This window comes from Cucurbita pepo, chromosome LG02 (assembly GCF_002806865.2).
Source record: "Cucurbita pepo subsp. pepo cultivar mu-cu-16 chromosome LG02, ASM280686v2, whole genome shotgun sequence".
NCBI lineage: Eukaryota > Viridiplantae > Streptophyta > Magnoliopsida > Cucurbitales > Cucurbitaceae > Cucurbita > Cucurbita pepo.
In genome coordinates this window covers 9,619,368-9,638,650 of record NC_036639.1, presented here as the reverse complement: position 1 = coordinate 9,638,650, position 19,283 = coordinate 9,619,368, and the positions used below count along the sequence as shown (strand labels likewise).

The 19,283-nt window shown below is 33.9% G+C and overlaps 3 protein-coding genes and 1 pseudogene across 7 annotated transcripts; 3 read left to right on the top strand and 1 right to left on the bottom strand.

Annotated features, from left to right (window-relative positions):
• Positions 1-4,237: 4,237 nt before the first annotated feature.
• Positions 4,238-4,730, top strand: LOC111788435 (annotated as a pseudogene).
• A 926-nt stretch (positions 4,731-5,656) lies between these two features.
• On the top strand, positions 5,657-8,871 carry LOC111789240. Of its 5 annotated transcripts, none has more exons than XM_023669950.1 (3): positions 5,657-5,893; positions 6,669-6,884; positions 7,050-8,871. In XM_023669950.1, the coding sequence occupies exons 2-3, from the start codon at positions 6,759-6,761 to the stop codon at positions 8,766-8,768; spliced, it is 1,845 nt and encodes a 614-aa protein (XP_023525718.1). In that variant the 5' UTR covers positions 5,657-5,893; positions 6,669-6,758; the 3' UTR covers positions 8,769-8,871. The 5 variants fall into 5 exon arrangements, with proteins under 5 accessions (XP_023525718.1, XP_023525715.1, XP_023525717.1 ...); XM_023669947.1 differs by having other exon boundaries at positions 6,608-6,884; XM_023669949.1 differs by having other exon boundaries at positions 5,657-5,938; positions 6,608-6,884.
• LOC111789241 (flavin-containing monooxygenase FMO GS-OX-like 9) lies at positions 8,755-10,931 on the bottom strand. Its single transcript, XM_023669953.1, has 6 exons — positions 10,189-10,931; positions 9,947-10,108; positions 9,783-9,865; positions 9,533-9,668; positions 9,177-9,350; positions 8,755-9,091 (listed from the first exon to the last, which is right to left on the bottom strand). The coding sequence occupies exons 1-6, from the start codon at positions 10,870-10,872 to the stop codon at positions 8,906-8,908; spliced, it is 1,425 nt and encodes a 474-aa protein (XP_023525721.1). The 5' UTR covers positions 10,873-10,931; the 3' UTR covers positions 8,755-8,905.
• Positions 10,932-15,158: 4,227 nt separating this feature from the next.
• On the top strand, positions 15,159-18,188 carry LOC111789172. Its single transcript, XM_023669835.1, has 2 exons — positions 15,159-15,481; positions 15,986-18,188. The coding sequence occupies exon 2, from the start codon at positions 16,014-16,016 to the stop codon at positions 17,874-17,876; it is 1,863 nt and encodes a 620-aa protein (XP_023525603.1). The 5' UTR covers positions 15,159-15,481; positions 15,986-16,013; the 3' UTR covers positions 17,877-18,188.
• Positions 18,189-19,283: the final 1,095 nt, after the last annotated feature.

The following is a 19,283-nucleotide window of genomic DNA, read 5'->3' as shown; positions in this document are numbered from 1 at the left end:
ATCATTCCCAACATGGAAAAGTATATATTATAGTTTTTATTTATTCATTTATTTTATATCATATGCTCAATCTGCTTTCAATTTCCACAATAATAACATTTCATAATTATAAAAACCATACCTAAATCACTATTTTATGCCTAATTACAAAACAAATCAACTTTCTTTTATTTTCCAAATTAAATTAGTCTATTATTTTTTTATTTTTTTTATTTATGAAAATACCAAGTGTAACCAGTTGCATTAAATATTGGTCTAGAAAGATTATATATTAGTCAAAATTTGAAAATTCAACATTATACTATTTTCATTAATTTATTTTATTTTATTACATTCTTTTTCCAACTCCAAATTGTCCCTAAGACTTAAAATTTAAATTGAATAATATTTCAAAAAAGAAAAAAAAACATTTTCGAGTTAATTATTTGAATTAGTTTTCATTCATAAATAAGTAACATGGTCATGTTGCAGAAGATGAAGACTAATATCGACGTCGGTATATAAAAGTATAGATTATAATTTTTTTGTCTTTTGATACATTAAATTCTCGTTATTAAATAGAGATTAAATTAACCCAAAAAAAAAAATGTTATAGTTGGTACAACCAACCCTAGATTCATTATTTCACATGGCATGCATGGGGTACATTGACTTTAAGTCAAATAATAAGGTTTGATTACTAATTAATCCATTAATGTTCATGAATTTGGTTTACATTAATCACATTTTGATATGGTTGACCTTCCCTTTTAAAAAGAAATAATGTAATCATGATTTAACCCAAAATTACCCACATGGGTTTTGGTGGTAATAATTGGGTTCCCAACATTGTGATGAATGCCCCAAAAGAAGAAGAAAAGAGGTTCATATGAATGATAATGATAGGCATAAGTTTTTTTTTAGATATGAAAATGAAATATTTAGAATAAGAAAGATGGGTGTGGGTTTGATTGATGTTTCCCTTTTAGGGTTTTAGGGTTTATGAAGTCTGCATGTGATGTCTGTTCTTCAAACCTATGATGCTTCCACTTCACTCTCTTCCCCATCAATCAATCAATTCCACTTATCCTTACTTCCCATTTCGTCTCTCATCTTTTAATCCTTTTTAGTTATGTCATTTTCGTTAGTTGAATTAATGTGCGTAAATGAGAGATTTGAATGTCTGACCTCTTAGTGACTTATGACAAATTTACCTGAGTTTTAGGTCAAAATAATGTAAAATTATCATAAGCTATCGTGCGATCAAATGAGTTATAAGGTTAAGCTTAGAAGGGTCACCTAAACAAGTTGAACTAGACCTATTTCGGTTGATCCCTCCTTCAAGTTGGTTAGAAGGGTTAGCACAGGGTTAAATGAGGTGGATATAAACTTCAAGGAATATGTAATATGAACTTCGATGGTTTGAATCAAGATATCCCAATCACGAATCGTGTAATATGAACTTTAAGGAATATGTAAAAATAATGTTATTCAAATTAAGTATAAAAGGATCGAGTTTAATTTATTTTAGATGACTCCAAATTTTGGATGGTCAAATATTTATTTTAGAACAGTATATCATACATTTACCTAATGACTAATCATAGACATAAATTATGAAAGTTTCAACTCTTGAAATGTGTTATGGAAAGTCAAGGGTTTTCGATAAGATTGTTAGATCAAATTCCCCTCGAGCTGCAATCAAATCAAATTGATTTAGGGTTTTAACATTTGTGAATTAAGGGTTTACATATCCAAAGCGTTTACGAGAGTTCTTATATTCAATTTGCTAGAAGAGATCAGTCTAATTAAAGGTTGGCTTAAGCTTGTGTTGATAGAGAACTCAATTAGTCGAATAATATAATCAATCTCTCAAAGGGTCATGTCATCTTAGTTATGTGTCATGAAGTAGCTCACTTAAACTACAATGTGTAAGGGTTAGAGAGAACTAACAATGTCTATGACATGTATAGACATGATTTTAGCATAAAACAGGTATTAATTACTCGTATTTTGGTACCGGGATGATACAAATGGAGCATTAATTGAATATAACAAATTTGGGTATGAATCAGCTTTATTAACATATGGAGTCACATGAATGAAGAATATAATTTAGAACTTTGTTTATAGTTTATAAGAAAGATGGTAAGGTAGGTATTGAATTAATTTATTTGGGAGATCCATGATTTGTTTAATATTATAAATAAGACACAAGTCATACGCGGTTGGGCCAGTCTACTCACTTTCCAACTACTTTATTAATCACATAAATTAGAGTTTTATTAATTTAATTAATTCATTGGTCAAGACTCCTCATTTCTAGGCTTATAAAAATGACCTGTCACTATTAATCACATTTCTTTAATTAATTATATCATTTTCATTGTTTTCAAAAGGTAGTTCTACTTAATCCATTGTCATGCAAAATAAATAAAAAAGTATTATTTAATACTATTTACGTGTTATTTTAGTATTAATCATAATAATTTAATTAATTAAAATATTAATCATTCTAAAATATTAGTCTTCATGGTTTGCATGTTTGGTTCTTTCCTTTGTAATTCCTCGTGTCTACAAATGGAAGAGTGTCGAACGTCATTTTATTTGTTATTCCACAGAAGTTCACACATTTAAATCATAAGTTTAGAGACATATTAGCCTAACAGAAGTTCACACATTTAAATCAAAAGTTGAGGGACATATTAGACTAAATGTATTGAAATGGTTGAAGAATTTGACAAACTCGAAAGTTTTTTTTTTTTTTTTTTTTTTTTTTTTTTTTTTTTTTTTTTTTTTTTNAACTCGAAAGTTTTTTTTTTTTTTTTTTTTTTTTTTTAATTAATTTGGGGTGGGGTTGAATTCATGAAAATAAAAAAATCAATTCTTGGGTTGACATTTTTTTTATTTGATCGACTCAATCAACTCGAAAACATCTCCATAATATTCATAATTTTGCTGATAATGTCGGTGTATGCTCGAATCTCAAGGAAATACGAGCCCGAGGAAATACGCCGAAAACAATTTGAAAGAAAGCAATGTTATAAGTTAAAAGAGATTAGGCAAAAACAATAATTTTGATAACATATAACCCGAATAGGAAGAAGTGACAAATAGTCATATTCCCTTGGAGTACATGGCATGATTTTGGTGAAGGATTGTACACTCTCACATCCATCACGTGGCCACAATCAACATGTTTTGGACAAGCATGACCATAACACCAAACAACTTTGTCGATAGAACACATAATCATTAATCATAAGGCCCATTTGTTTATGGTCCACAGTTGTAAGCCCAAAAATGATTGGCAAAGAGAAAGGTGAAGGCGAATTCGGTCACGATTTCTTGATTCCGGCGACCAACCAAACCTTCTCCGCCTTGTAACTCTCAACGGCGACGGCGGTGACTTTGATCCACACCACAATTTTGGTCTTCATTCCTTCAAATCGAACTCAATTTCTTTCCGAGTCCTTGAAGCTCACCTCGCTTGTCGACGCCAAATGCACCACGAGTTTGGCCTTTCATTAGGCTTGTTATGTTGTTTGGAAATATAATCGGAATAAACTTCATAACCCAATTTAATTTAATTCAAATCATAATCCAACCCAATTCCCTCTTCTTAAATTCAAATTATTTTTTATTCGCAATAAATATTATCGGAATTAAAATATCATTATAGAAAATGTATTAAAATGTTGGAAGAAAAAAAAAATGACGTAAGATAATTATTTAAATGAATTATTGTCCTTGTTATTTAAATAATTATATGGCCGTTGGGGCCTTAGACATGTCCTTGTTGTAACCTTAATATGAAGCTCGACATGACAATCCTCAACTATCTTTTTTTTAGCATTTCGTCCTCTCCGACCACCAAAATTTCAAAAACCTAACTTCACCGGTTCTTTTAGCATGTTGTGTTCTCACTCAATTGTTTTTTTTTTAAAAAAAAAATCTTAAGAAGTCACCGGACATATAATTGTTTCAAGTAAAGCACATTTAACTCTAAAGTTTTTATGATTGCGTTAAGAAGAGAGTACAACAGACAGTAATTTCAATTATTTTAAATCGTTCTCAACTCTTATTATCAAGAACACTCTCAAACCCTAATTTGATTCAAGACTATCAGATACCCATAAACCTCAAACACGAAGAAAAAAAAAAAAAAAAAAAAACNAAAAACTATCATCAATCACATCAATAACCCATTTTCCTCGTGGTTTGGTCTTTAAATTGAGGAAGCGAACGAGGGCAAGAGATGGAAAAGCAAATGGAGAAGACGAACAAAGACGTTCCTCTTAGAGAACTTAGCGAGAGGGTAGCGGAATTCGCTCGAGTTAGAGGTTGGGATATGTATCACAGTCCGAGAAACCTCCTCCTAGCATTAGTAAGTCATTCCAAACCTACTCTTTTTGGTATCGTAATTGGTTATTGAGTTGTTGGTGTGGTTATTATGGTAAAAAAGGTGGGAGAAGTGGGGGAGGTGTCAGAGATATTCCAATGGAAGGGAGAGGTGGCGAGGGGGCTTCCCAACTGGTCCGCCGCCGACAAGGAGCGGTTGGGGGAGGAGCTCTCGGACGTGCTACTCTACTTGGTTCGTCTTGCGGATGTGTGTGGGGTTGATCTTGGCCGTGCTGCCCTTTCCAAGATCCTTAAGAATGCCACTAAGTACCCTCTCACTCCTCACCAACAACAAATTCAACCCTAAACTAAACTTCAACATTACCCATCTCTCATATTATGCCTCATTTTATCTACGTCTTACACTTCTTGTCTCATCTACGCTCGTATGGATATCTAATATATCTACTTCTTAATTTTATGTTCTCGTCTAAAATTTAAAGAGTGATTTTTGTTTTTATTTTTCTGTCGAATGTTACAAATAATGACTATCTTGAATATAATTCAACTGATTAGACAAATATGTTCGACGAAAAAATCAAAAGTTTAACTTTTCCAACTTTTAAACTAGCTCATGGAAGAAAAATAACGATGACTTAGATTTTTGTATAAGTAGCATCAGGGTTATTTGGGAGTGTTCTACGAAATAATATCAATTTTTACTATAAGTTTAGTCCATTAATTTATAGATTTCTATTGCTTTGGTCTCTGAACTTTCACAATTAAAAATTTAGTCCATCAACTTCCGAATATTTTGAAGTTGAGGGATTTACGAGACAAAATTTCAACCTAAAAAAAACATATAAATTTTTTTGTGTTGAACTTAGTTTTATTAAAAAATTATTAATTTTTGTGAAAATCAGATGGATAAAACCTATGCTTTTCGATCGTTAGAAATAGGTATCCTTTGCATATTTAGGTCAGAGTGCCATGGTGCAAAATAATATTGAATTTTGTTCCCTATGTTAGACGAACACGATTCTCCACAATGGTATGATATTGTCCCATGAAATTAGTATTCCTCACTTATAAACCCATGATCCTTCCCTAAATTAGCCGACGTGGGACTTTCATCATCCAACACCCTAAATTAATAATTTTTTTAATTGAATTCCATATCTTTTATCTTATTCTATTTATGGACACAAAGCCCTATTTTGATCATGGGAATATGAATATTTCATAAAATAAAATCATACTTTTTTTTAATTAATTAATTAATTTTGTATAAATAAGTATTTTAAGATATTTGGAGTAATGAAAAAAATCGAAAAAAGTGGAACATAAATTAGAGAAGGAAAGATTGGGAGAGGAGAAGATAAATGTGTCCCTTGCAATGGAAGTTTTGTTCTTCTCATTTCAATTTCTTCTATAAATTCCTGATTTTATCCGCTTTCCGCCTCTGATTCATTCCTTTCAATCCCCACCTCCACTTTCCCCTCATTTCTTCTTTTTACTTCCCCTTCCTTCCTGCGAACCCCGATGATTCATTCCACTTCGTTTTTTCACTTGGGTTTGTTCTGTTCTTCCCTTCTTCATTCAATTTTCTTTATGAGATGTGGGTATTCCTTAATTTTTGTGGGTTCTGTCGATTCAATTTTTGTTGTGGAATTATGAATGATTGCGATATCTTTGTCTCTTCGCTTCTGAATCATGTTGTTTGGCTTCTCGATTGTCCCAATGCCTTGATTTTGTTTTCTGAGTTGTTAATTTTGTTTGTGCTGGACATGGTTCACCTTTCTTCTCATTTCTCATCAAATTTCCTAGCAACTTCATACATTCAACTCATGTTCTTTTCTGTTAACTGCAAGATGTTCTGGGTGGAGTTTTTTTTTATCTGGTTTCTTGTGTTTGATATTCAGGCTCTTAAAGTTTGAACACTCAAGATGAGTATTAAACTCATAGATGAGTATTATTTAAACTCATAGATGAGTATTATACTCATAGATGAACTGAACGGTGTCGCCTCAATGTGAAATTTTGTGTAGATTGGGTTTAGCTTTTGGCAAGAAACTCTGCCTGAGGTAGCTTCACTGATTAAGAGTAGAATTCAATCCTTATTCCACATGGGTTCACTGATAAATGGTTGCAATTTAGAAATCTTTAGCTTGGGTTAATCAAAACTCAAAGATATAATGTAAGAAACCTACTAATACTGTAAACATATGCTAAGTTTTAGCATGTTTCTACCAGTTACCAATCAATTTTTGGCTGCTTTTCTTTCCAGAACTCCAGTGAAGCCTTTGTAGTTATTTATGGAACTTCTTGGTATTGGAGCAAATATGCAGGGTTCGAGCAACTATCCGAACTCTTATTTCAGTCGGGATCGTAAAGGAGTTGTTGGTAGCTGTGTATGACCACAAATCAGTGAGGATAAAATGGTGAACGGTCGACATAGCTCCAATGGTTTCTTATCACCGTTGTCAGCGGGTCTGTATGTCGATTGTGGCCGAGAAGCGCTGAAGCAGATAATGATTAAGCAAGAATTGGTTTTTAGGGATCAGGTATGTCCTTGGTATGCATATATATATGTTTTTTTGGCTCTGAATCATTATGGAACTATGTGTTACAATATCTTTGCAATGGTTTGCTTTGTTAAAAATCCGATACGTTTAATATTCGTAGTTTTAAGCTTAGAAAATCATCTGAAATATGAATCAACTGTCCAGCTTTTCGAACTTCATCGCCTTTATAGACGACAGAGGGAGTTTATAGCCGAGATGAAGAGGGAATCATGTAAGCATGATGTTCGCGTTACGACAGCTCGGGTCTCTGCGTTGTGTGCTCAAGATGCACGTAACTTCCCTGTGTATAATCAATCATCTATTTTCGGTGAAAAAAAGACGTCGTTACTTTCATGTCTAGGGAAGAACTTTCAAACAGATTCGGACTCCGTTCTGAATGGAAGTTGTTCAACGAATACTTACGTTTCGGAATCTAAGAGAAAGATTTTGGGAAAAGTGATGTTTGATCTTGAACTTCCAACTGACAGCAAACACTCGAACGTAAAAGATGAATTGACCGAAAGGCCTGAAATATCGAGCTGTGATCTGAAGAGAATACCTGAGATTGTTCATATTAGTGATAGAACACCTTTTCTTGCCAAGTATGATTTGAATGCCTCATTATTAGAGAAAACTAAGGTCTCGGTTGATTTAAACGATCCTCTGAACTTTGAGGAAGAATCGAGTTTTGGATACGTCGGTTTAAACGAGGCTACTGGCCACAGGGAGATCCTTTTCCATGAGCTCTATGGCAAAGCCAATTCAAACTTTCTTGTTTACTCAGAGCAAGACAAAGATATTGCAAGTTCAAGTCTGTCATCATCCACTACATCTTTGACAAAATCTGCACAAGATCCTAAAGAACACCATATTTTGGATGCTGAGAGTTCCAAAATGTTGATAGAAAATGCTATGCTTGCTGAAGACGATCGCTCTAGCGTTAAGAACTTGATATCTAGAATTGGGTCTGATAGTGTAAGCAGCTCTCTTGAGATAAGCTTCAGTAATGGCACCAAGTCCGAGAGCGTAAAAGGAGAATCTCGTCGCTCATTCGAGGCTTCTGCAAATTGGATCAAAGGTCGAATCGACCTCAATGTGTGCATAAATGAAGAATGTTTAGCAACACCTTGTTGCTCCACTGAAATGAAACATTCAATTACAGGAGAGTTTGATGACCAAGTTGGATCAAATTTTCTAAACTCCATTCGAGATGATGGCGAACCATTGGAGGATCTCGTCGCGATTGCAGCAGAACGTTTGATGTCTATTTCATCATCGGCGGCTCAAAATTGTCAGAAAAACATCAGCTGTCAGTATGTTCCAGCTTCATGTGAATCTTTATCCTGGTTTGCTGAAATAGCCTTGAACAATAAGGATGCTAATGACTCAACGGAGCTTTCACCAAATTCCATGGATGACTTTGAGATCATGACATTGAAGTTGAAAGAAACAAAAGTGGAAGAGTGTTCTTTGATAGTAAGTAACCACGACGAGGCAGCGGTAAAACATGTTTCTTCGTCTTCATGTCAACTCGGGAAGAGCCGTGTGAGGCGGAGTCCGTGCAAGAATTTTCAGACAGAAATTCTTCCAAGTCTTGCAACTTTGTCGAGGTACGAGGTTAAAGAAGACATTCAAGCAATAGGAGGTCTGATAGAAGTTGCAAATTCTCGAGGTAGAACGACATGGACTCGAGGTAGAACGACATGGACTCGAGGGAAGAGACGGTTATGTAACTCATCTTCAAAACTTACAGAAACTGTCTTAGGGTCAATCATGGATCAAGTAAACAGTAGCAAGGTTCTACTTTGGGGAAATATTACTCGTCGTCGTCGGGGACAGAGATATCGAGCTTGTAATCGAAAGATCGTTGTAGGACAAGTATAGTCATACTTTTAATAAATGAAGTGATCTCATACACTATGGAAACTGATCTGAGTCTTTAATTTGGATACTACAATTTGAACAACAAAAATGAAAGTAGAATTGATTCTTGAAGCTCTTACATGATAAATAGTTTCTGTTTATTGAGGACAAACTTGAGCGAAATGAGAACTTTGAAACGCCACTTGAAGATCCTCATCGTCGTCCCACGAATCACGGAACGTTTCGAGGTCGGTAAAGTAATTTATAAGAGACGATAAGCACAGTTTCTTCCTCCATTCCTCCAAATGCGGATATCCAACGTTATCGCCGTACTTATCACAATACTACAACATAAAGAGCCTTTTTGGTCAAAGATTTAAACTAGATATAGTTCGTTCGATCAATCGATATCTAACAAAAACGTGGTACCTCGAAATCAGCTAAATCATGGGTATTATGTTTAGGAATGCCAGCAACATCCCTTGAGTGATAAAACTCTTTGATGGATTGCATCATATCATCCCATGATGGCAATGTCCTTTTCCCAGACAGTAGTTGAGCTATCCATATTGCTTGTGATTCAAAGAAAGGGAAGCCAATGAGCTGCAGCACAACAACAATCATATTACTTCACACCCAATTTTTTGCCCTTTTAAAAAGTTCATTCCTACGTCTAAATATCCCATTTTTTTAGCTTACCAAACATCATAATTGTTCGTAAAAAAAATATAACGATGTCGGAATATTTACACACGATTTTGATTAATTAGGTATGAAAGCTATACCTTTCTTGGAATGCCAATAAACGAAAGTGAGGGAGCCAAGGATGGGGGAAAGGTATGCTCGTACAACGGACCCACTCGATCATCATCCACAACAACTATTCCTTTGGTGTCAAGAAACGGAAATGAGTATGAATACCTACAAACCGACCCAAAAATATGTTAAAAAATGGTTTCTACGGACATACTAGACACAAACTTGAAAGTTAATGGACTAAACTTATAATATCGAAAAGAATGATATGTATAGTACCCAGTGCAATAAAGAATGGTATCAGCAACGATGGAGGACCCATCAACGAACAGCACCCGACCATCATCTTCGAGAGATTCAATCTGCAAGCAAGCTCAAAAAAACATAAATATGAGTGGCAAAACCGAACTTTTAAGATCAATCAAACCAAAATCAAGACGAACCTGTGGTTGAAGATGCAAGTTTTGATGTTTTTTGATGACTTTGGATAAACCCTCAGTGATGGTATCCATTGATCTTGTGCTTATATGAGTTTCTTTTGCCACTTCCACTAGCTCTAGCGATATGTCCTGCCCACTTTGAGAGCTTCCCACCACCACTACTACCTACAAACACATAAAAACACAGTCATTTCTTACGAAATCGTTATCAAACGAGACTTAATGATACTCGTAGTTCGATTTACCTCGTCACGAAACGGCTCGGGAACGCGATAAACATGGCTATGAATTTGCTTTCTTTTCCATTTGTCCATGCCTTTAATGTTGGGTAATCTTGGATGAGAATAATGTCCATTAGCAAGAACAACAGCATCAAAAACTTGTTCAACTAAGATCTTATCATAATCATCCCCTGTTTTATCTCTGCTTCTGACAACCCATTTAATCTCTTTTCCAACATGATCATGATGATTATGAACATGAACATGAACATCATCAGAATAATCCAACATTCCCACATATTCAACTCTGGTATTGAATCTTATGAGCTCTCTCAATCCAAACCAATCACAGAAGTCCTTCAAATACAAGAACAGCTCTTTATGGCCAGGATATCTTCTAGTGTCACGCCCTTTCTTGACAAGAAATGGAAAATCAGAAAACCCCATGATTTCTCTGGGTGAAGCGATCCTTAAAGAGGCATAAACACTGCTATGAACATTAAGGAAATTGGATGATTTTCCTAAAGGATGTTCGTTTTGGACATGTGGGTCGTAGAGCCATTGGCCACCAATGTCATGGTTTTGCTCAAAGACAACAACTTTGTGGCCTTCTTTCCTTAGCTCTCTGGCTGCCACTAGCCCTGAAGGGCCTGCTCCTATTACACAAACCTTCCTCTCCTTCCATTGGTGAAGCTTTTCAGACACCATGGCTGCCTCTGCAATGGAGACTTCTTTTTTCTTTTGGGTGTTTTGGGGTTTATGATTGTTGGGGTGTGGAGGGTGGGAGAGATGTTTAGGTTTTATAGTTGAAGTTTGGAGATTGAAAAGTAAAAAGAAGGAAGATTGGGTCGTTTTCGTACCAATTCAATTAATTAAAACATTACTAAACGTGCAAGAAGATCCACTTATCAAATAGGTTGGTTGTGAGATCTTACGTCGATTGAAGAAGAGAATGAAACATTTTTTTTATAAGGGTGTAAAAACCCTCCCTGATCGACACGTTCAAAAGACTTTGAGGAAATGTCTAAAGAAAACAATATCTGCTAGTACAATCTATAAATTTTCATCGATAGACAATCTAGACTAGAATAGGAGCGAGTCACTCCCGAGAATGTTTCATTGGTTTTATATGAAGTTACGCATGGGATCGTTGGTTATATATTTGAAAGGATCGGGACTACCTTATTTAAAAAAAAAAAAAAAAAAATTGGGGAAGAATTTAAGCAAAAGAAAAGGCAATAATGGATAGAAATGGAGATGGTTTGCTGGGAAGGAGACACACGTGACCCTTGAACAATGATGAACTAGTTTAATTTGGTCTTAGCTACCTACACTTAGGTCGAGGACGGAAAGCATTTTCTGTTTCGGTCTCTATCTCTATCATAATTTTTATTTTTGTGAAAATTTTCATTTATTTTTACGAACAACCTGGAATGAACATACATGGATAAAATTAAGCATATAAACTCACAACTGTGACACACAACCGCTGTTGCCAATAATAAACAACGTATCCAATGCCATCATCGCCATCATTTTGGTTTTTTACCGACCAAATCATCCTTTTTAATTTTCTCATGATGTTAATTATTATTTTAAAAGTCCGTAATTTAATTAATCTGATTAATTTTGTTATTTATTTTTCTTTATAATAAAAGTTAAATTATAAATTTTAACTTAAATTAACATAAAATTCTTAAACAAAGATAAGTTCTTAATTTATTTTACAAATTTAAAAATCAAAATCTTATTAAAGAAAAAAAAAACGAAACTTTATATTTAATACAACCACTAAAGTTTGAATTAATTTTATAAGTTACCGAACTTAAAAAATGACAATAAATCATACAAAATTAAAATTTTAATGACTTAATTAAACATAAAATCAAAAGTTTACGTAGATTACGTTGTATAATAATATAGTTTCTGATTTTTGATATTTAAGAAATTGAGTTTTAAAAAAGTAATTTTTACATATTTTATTAAAAATATATAAATTTAAGAAAGGATAAGAAATTAAACACAATTTTTAAATAAATAAAAAAATCAGAGTGGTTTTGGAATTCTAATATTTTTAAAAAATAAAAAAAATAGTAAAGAAAGTAATATAATTTTAAAAAAATGAAATAATTTAAATTTATTATTTAAAAAAAAAATAGTGTAGGGCCCATCTCCAGTGTGGGGGGTGAGAATGCCACTTCTTAAAGCACAATGCAACACACTATTTACTTCATTTCATATCCTTCACAATTTCCAATAAATAAATAAATAAATAAATAAATTATTCAATTTTTATTTTATTTTATTACTTTCCCTTTAATTTTCCTATTCCTATTTCCTAACTTTGCTTCCACATTATTACAACAACACAAATGCAAAAATAAATAATATATAAAGTGGTCATTCCTTTATAAAAATAAAATAATTCATCCATTAAAATGTTTAGCGTGGTCCATGACTATGATAAAAATATTATTAGCACACCTACTACATATATTAATGTTATATTGTTTCCAACATGCGTGTAAATGATGGATACAATCACATCTTAATAACAGTGTGATGTCCCACATTAGTTGGGGAGGAGAACAAAACACCATTTATAAGGAAGTAGACGAGTTTTAAAGTCTTGAGGAGAAGTCTGAACCGAAAAACCCAAAGAGGACAATATCTACTAGCAGTAGATCTGAACTCTTACAAGAGTGATCATAATTACTGCATTTGTCGACAAAATGCATTTATTTTTTCAGTTGTTTAATTATAGGAATTTTTCAATCCAACCCACAAACACCTTTGATCATCAGCATACAAATTTGTGTTCATGGCAAATAAACTTGTCGTGTAAATATATATATATATATATAAAAGTTGGTGATGAAATTGAAATTAAAAAGGAGAAAAAGGGAAGATTCTAAACGTAGATGTGAATCCATATATATATTTAATTAGCAAAATGTTTTTGATATTTTGGGTAACATTTTTCATTATATTTTGCTAATTATACACATATTAATATAATTATTAGTTAACAGAAATATAGTATACGTAGGTGAGGAGTGAATTATGAATTACCCAAAACAGTAATTTCACAATTCAAAGGAAAGGTATATATTCGAAATTATTAACTTGCACGACAACTCTTTATAATTTCGATTATTACTACTATTTCTTACCAATCCCTAATTTCCACGTGGACCTTCTCCTAAATTCAATTTTATTTCTTTATTTATTATTTCATTCATAAAAATTAATATTATTATTCCAGCACTCGACATAAATTAAATTTTATATCTAATAAATCAATTAATTATTAGACAGGGTGGGGTTGGAAAAAAGAATGAGCATATTTTATTCCGTGAAAGCAAAAGAAAAATTTGATGAAATTTTCTTCTCTTTACGCTTAGTTCACATATTATATTATATTATATTATATTAATCATAATAATTTGAAAAGGAATCATAATGTTAAAAGACAATGGTGAAAATCTCTTTATAAAATCTTGTAGCCAAATCAACATCCATGCATATATATATTATTTTTTCTTTTGCCAATCATTCTCTTTTACAACTTTTATGATTATTCATATAAAAAATAGTTTTTTTTTTTCTATTGATAAAAATTTTAAGAAAAATTATAAAAATCATAAAAAGGAATAGAAATTATATGAATTAAATGTTAATCATGGCTTAATTAAACTATAATGGATGCATCATAAAATTAAATATAATATTATATGAATTATTTCATATATATATATATATATATATATATATATAATATGAAAATGTTGGTAGAAAAATGATTAAAATGGATGAAAAGATTTATTATAAAAAATATCAGAAAAAGAAAATGGAATAATGTTTTCCCCAGCCTTGATTTATGGAGGTGCTTGAGTGAACGACATGCGACTAAAATGTCGACATGTCGTTTGAAACTATATACAGTACCTTTACCTTGTTTGAAATCCCAACACTAATTGGGCTTTTTGAAGATTTTTGTTGCATCAATTGGAGGGCCCATTAAGGAAATGGATCATTAGTGGGCTCACTCAATCAGCTCAAAAGTCTAATTTAAAAGTAATAAATAAATGTAAAATTCTGGCATAAATGTAGTTTTAATTAATGCACAAATTTAGGTTAGTGTATAAATTAACAATAAAATAATTTTCTCAACCCTTACAAATTTTAACAAAATTTAGTTCTAATATTATTTTTAATGAATTTTTAAATAATTTTTTTAAATTTTTTTTTGGGTAAAAATTACCCGCTTTTTTAAGTTTAAAGTTAAGATTGAAACAATTATCTAAGTTCAGGCACATCAAATGAAATTGAACGTTTAAAGTAAACACATACATACATACATACATACATACGAGATCCTCTAGTATCCTGGTAAACTTTAAAATTAACTTAACGAATTGATTTCAACTAAGAGTGAGCTAGGAAGATGAATAACTCTTAGATCGAACTTGAAATCTATAGTCACCCCTAGATACCAAAACAATTTACTCCAGTATTAGCTTATCATGACTAATCCAATAAATCGATTTTAACATCAAATCTAAACCAAGGTTTGAAAAAAACATAACGGTTTCAAACACAAGATTTTTGTATTCCACCCTAATTTCAAAATTTAATATTACATGTCTTAAAGTAAAAAGATTAATAAGTACCGGCCTTCAAATACAAAAATTTCAAAATTCAATATTATGTGTAAAAAGATAATTTAAATAAATGTAGTTGAACTACCGGCTACAAATAAAAGCTATTAAATACAAATTGAAAAAAAAAAGATATAACATAAGTTTTCAAATCAATTTTAATGATCCATTGTTGGATTCGTATTATTTTAACTTAATTCAAATATTTATTAAAAAAAAAAAANGGCATGATGATAAGTCCTGTCCCAGTGTCCCCGCTCCACCAAGACCACGTCGTTGTATAATATCTGTGTTGATCAATAATGGCATGCAATTAGCAAACCCATTAAGCCATTTGTTGGGGAAGAAACGGTTTGTGAAGATGATTGGGGAGTTGAAAAGAGAAGGGTAGTTTGGTTTAATTTCAATGGGTTGGGGCCCTGGCTTCCCAATTCCCGGTATGCCCGATTGGTTATAACATATACTCTAAATTGGGCGACGGAGATTGTTCTGCTGCAACAAACGCGGCCTCTTATAACCTTCATCTCCCTCCTTCTCAACCCCGATTGTTTCCCCTAACTTTCTGCAGCAAGAAAATCAGAAGGACCCTTCGCGGGTCTTTTTGATTTCCTTGCTTCTTTCTTCTTCTTCTTCTTCCTCGCAGCTTTCACCATCAGGTAACTCCGATTAGTTGTTCGATTAGTTGTTCGATCGTGTTCGGATAGATGAACATTTTATGCGCATGTTTTTTTTTTTTTTGGGTTTCTTTGTTACGATCATGATTTTGATTGATTGTTTGTTTGTCTCGATACTTTGATCTCTCTTGTTGTCAAGAACAAATTATGCTGCATCATACCGATTCTACGATCATGCCTGTGATTCGTTTTTTTGCCATTTTCATCTTGCTGTGAAAATGAAATCATTCAACACTTTAGGCACGATCTGTTCATGGTTGTGATTGTTTCTTTGCATCGTTTTGTTGCTCTTTCTCGTAGTTAAGATTAAAATCATTTAACACTTCAGGCATGATAGATCGTGATTGGGATTGTTTCTTTGGGTTGTTTTTAGCTCTCTCTTGTTGTTAATCAGCGTTTGTTGGAAATCAAAATGCTTAAACATTCTTCAATCTTCAATCCAGCAATCATTATATTCTGTGTCTGAGAAACTTTCATCTGGTGCAGGGTTCTGTTCAACAATTGTTTTCGTTTAATGGCGGGGGAGAACACCGATGTACTTCTTGTTGTCGAGGTAAGCGGGGACGAAGGTAGGCAACATGAGAGCTTTGATATCCCTACCACTATGGAGGTAAATGAGCCTAATGCTATCATTGAGGGAAGCACTGATATATCTCTTGCTTTGGAGGCAAGTGCAGATGAAGGTAGCCAAGATGAGAAATTTGACATCCCTACCACTATGGAGGTAAATGAGCCTGAAAGTTGCAATGTAGGAGTTATTGTGAACATTAATACCCCAAAGTTCAGAAGGATTTTCCCTCGCTATCTCTCACCGCGCACGGGCTCCTGCCATGATTTTTGCAAATATGGTACAAAACATCCTATTGAAAGGAATCCTGCAAGTGCAGTCTTGAGAAAAGGTAAATCAGTTGGACGTGATGTTCGGGATTTGAGGCGGATTAGAGTTTCGTTGGCAAAACCGAACAATGATACAGTTAGTCCAAAGTTCTCCAAAGATTATGATGGCATCAATATTACTGACTTGAAGGAAGATGTAATATCTTCCCCAGAGATCATTAATCCATCTCCAAAGAAGCGTTTGCCTCCCATCAAGGAAGTGGAGGCTGCGGCGGTGCAATACAGTCGGACAAAACTTACTTTGTCGGTATCAAAGGCGTCGTCTTCTGCAGGACAATGTAGTTCACGAACCAATAGAAACAAAGAAGTTCGAAGAAGCAAGAAACAAGATGGATATGGAAGTTCAAGCAGTTCTACAGATAGCACAAGTAGATGCCAAGAGATAAAGATCTCCACAGTAGGAGATAGGAAGGCATTGGTGCCACATGCCGTTTCTTGGACGCCAAGAAATCGTGTGAAGCGAGTTGCTATTGTCGACAAGAAAATCATTGGGAGGCGTAGCTTGAAGAACCAAAGTCGTCTTAAAAAGATTAAACTTGATCCATCTAACAGTGAGGTTGTAGAGGAGAAAACTTTATACATGATCGAACCATCTACCAAGAAAGAAACAGAGGGACCAGCTCAAAATAGTGTTCATTTCACTGAGTTGTCTCATTCACAATCTTCATCTGCAACAGACAACAGCTTTAAGCATGAACAAGAGGCAGATGGGACCATTATAACACCACATTTGTTGGTGGAAAAGAACACGAGGCGTACTAGAAATGGAACGAGTTCTAAAAGTTTATCTACATCTCCAACAGTATTCAAGGGGTTCAAAGGTCTGAGACCTAAGAGATTTGATATGATTCAAAGGTCTGAGACTCGATCAGCTCCTTCATCGCCATCATCTTCTAGATGCTCATCTGAACCCGTCCATAGCGAGAAGTCCAAGGTGGAACACAAGATTAAGGCCCGAAGGAAGACTCTAACTGATTCAGAAAATGGAGATTGCCAATCTAGAAAGCTGCATTTTAGGAAGGGGAGGATGGTAGAACTTCAAACTGAACCCATTACCCCAAGGAGACTTATATTCAAGCGTGTACGGTCACTCAGCGAGACTCAAAGTCCTAAAAGTGATTCAAGAAAGAGAATCATTCAGCGTAAAGAGGCGAATCAAAATGGCGATGAAGTGAAGGAAGCTGAGAATAGTTCTTTGAGACAGCAAGATCAGGAATTCAAAAGAAAGAAAAGCTTTAGGAGGCAGGAAACAATTGATGGTAAATTGGTTTCTAGTAGACAAAAATCTGAGAGAATTGTCCTTAAACATCAGGATTCAAACGAAAAAATAGAAATCCAAAAGCTGTTTAATAATGTCATTGAAGAGACGGCAACCAAGCTTGCAAAGACTAGGAAGAGTAAGGTCAAGGCATTGGTTGGCGCCTTTGAAACCGTGATATCTCTTCAGGACGCCAAACCCGCAACAACAGTTGTTGGCTGATATACTATAAATTTCGATCTATATTACAATTTCGATCTATATTACAATCTGGAAATGGTACTATAAGTATATATATAGCTTGAAATGTGACATGAGAGTAAAGTAAAAAGCTTTGATCGAAATGCTAAGACCTATGTGGAGAAGGTTGAGTTATTTCAATATAAGGCTTTATGTGGAGAAGGTGAGGTTTTTTGCTTGTTGAAGAACAACCTAAATGTTCTGTTTCATATGTTCATTAGAGTATTTGTAATCCAAGGAAATGCAGGCTTGTGCTGTTCTTTTCGCCCTGAAGTAAGCTCTGATCTTTTACAACCTCCTTCGTTCTTTCATGCCTGTTTTACCAGCCTGAGTGTTGTGTGTGCTGTATGCTGTTTCTATGATCTTGAGTTCTTGTGTTCTTCTTTCTTTCTGCTGTCCTATTCATTGTTCTCGCTTGGCTTCATTAAGGCAGTGGTCATAAATCATTGTCATGGAGCATGCTTTAGCACAACACACTCATGTTTTCTTCTACATGCTCTTACATTCACAAGGACTGCCCCATATTTTGATAAGGCTGCCGTTGTCCTTTCTCCTTGTTCAGAGAGTCACCCAGGCTTGCTTCAATCATATCAGATTTAAGCTTCATACTTAGAGTTATATTCAGAATCTCATTAGGGCTGTTTATGTACACTTGAAATTTGAATGCTAATCGGTGAATCGTAAAGGGTTCGTAAACTTGTAGTCGTTACCGTGTTGCAAATGTGATTTTTCGCCATGGATCAAATACTGGCTGAAAGTGTCATTTATTATTGCATCATATCAAATGAAACTATAATGCCCCGGATTTGGAATATCTAGATTCGACACTTATCTCTCGATATTGATATTACTATGTTACTTATTTTACTTGTTTTAGATTTTTTCTAAGGGTGAAGATTATCTCTACAAACTAACATGAGTCCTTTTAACACGTTCTGTCCTCATTCACCTACTTACTAAAAATTTCTCGGAGGTCATCTAATATTAAATTGCTCCAAGCTAAATGTCACGGTCATGCTTGTCCAAGACGTTTTGTCTATAGCTGCATGTCAGATGTTTCGGTCATGCTTGTTCAGGACGTGTTGTCCATGGCCATATACCCGTTTCAAACCCGTTTTTCATGCTTTCATCTTAGGTCTTTACTCGTTCACCAAAATCATGTCTACACCCGTCAGGGCTAAAATGCCTCAAAATATACTATAGGCGGACGTGGATGTGTCTAGTTGTCAATTCTTCTTACTCGAGTTATATGATATTTAAGTTGTGATGTTTTTCTTTGCTTATAGCCATATAACGACTTTCAAACTTTCTTTCAACCTTGCTTTCAAACCCTCTTTAAAAAATCTCTCATTGCTCACATTTTCTAAAACGTTTCTCGTAAACGTGACT

What these genes read in the sequence shown, in the direction of transcription:
- LOC111789240 (XM_023669950.1), top strand. Translation starts at nt 6,759, where the DNA reads ATGGTGAACGGTCGACATAGCTCCAATGGTTTCTTATCACCGTTGTCA. An exon ending in AATTGGTTTTTAGGGATCAG is followed by an intron (nt 6,885 to 7,049) that starts GTATGTCCTTGG and finishes TCAACTGTCCAG; the next exon opens with CTTTTCGAACTTCATCGCCT.
- LOC111789241 (XM_023669953.1), bottom strand. Translation starts at nt 10,872, where the DNA reads ATGGTGTCTGAAAAGCTTCACCAATGGAAGGAGAGGAAGGTTTGTGTA. An exon ending in ACTTGCATCTTCAACCACAG is followed by an intron (nt 9,866 to 9,946) that starts GTTCGTCTTGAT and finishes GCTTGCTTGCAG; the next exon opens with ATTGAATCTCTCGAAGATGA. An exon ending in TTATTGGCATTCCAAGAAAG is followed by an intron (nt 9,351 to 9,532) that starts GTATAGCTTTCA and finishes GTTGTGCTGCAG; the next exon opens with CTCATTGGCTTCCCTTTCTT.
- LOC111789172 (XM_023669835.1), top strand. Translation starts at nt 16,014, where the DNA reads ATGGCGGGGGAGAACACCGATGTACTTCTTGTTGTCGAGGTAAGCGGG.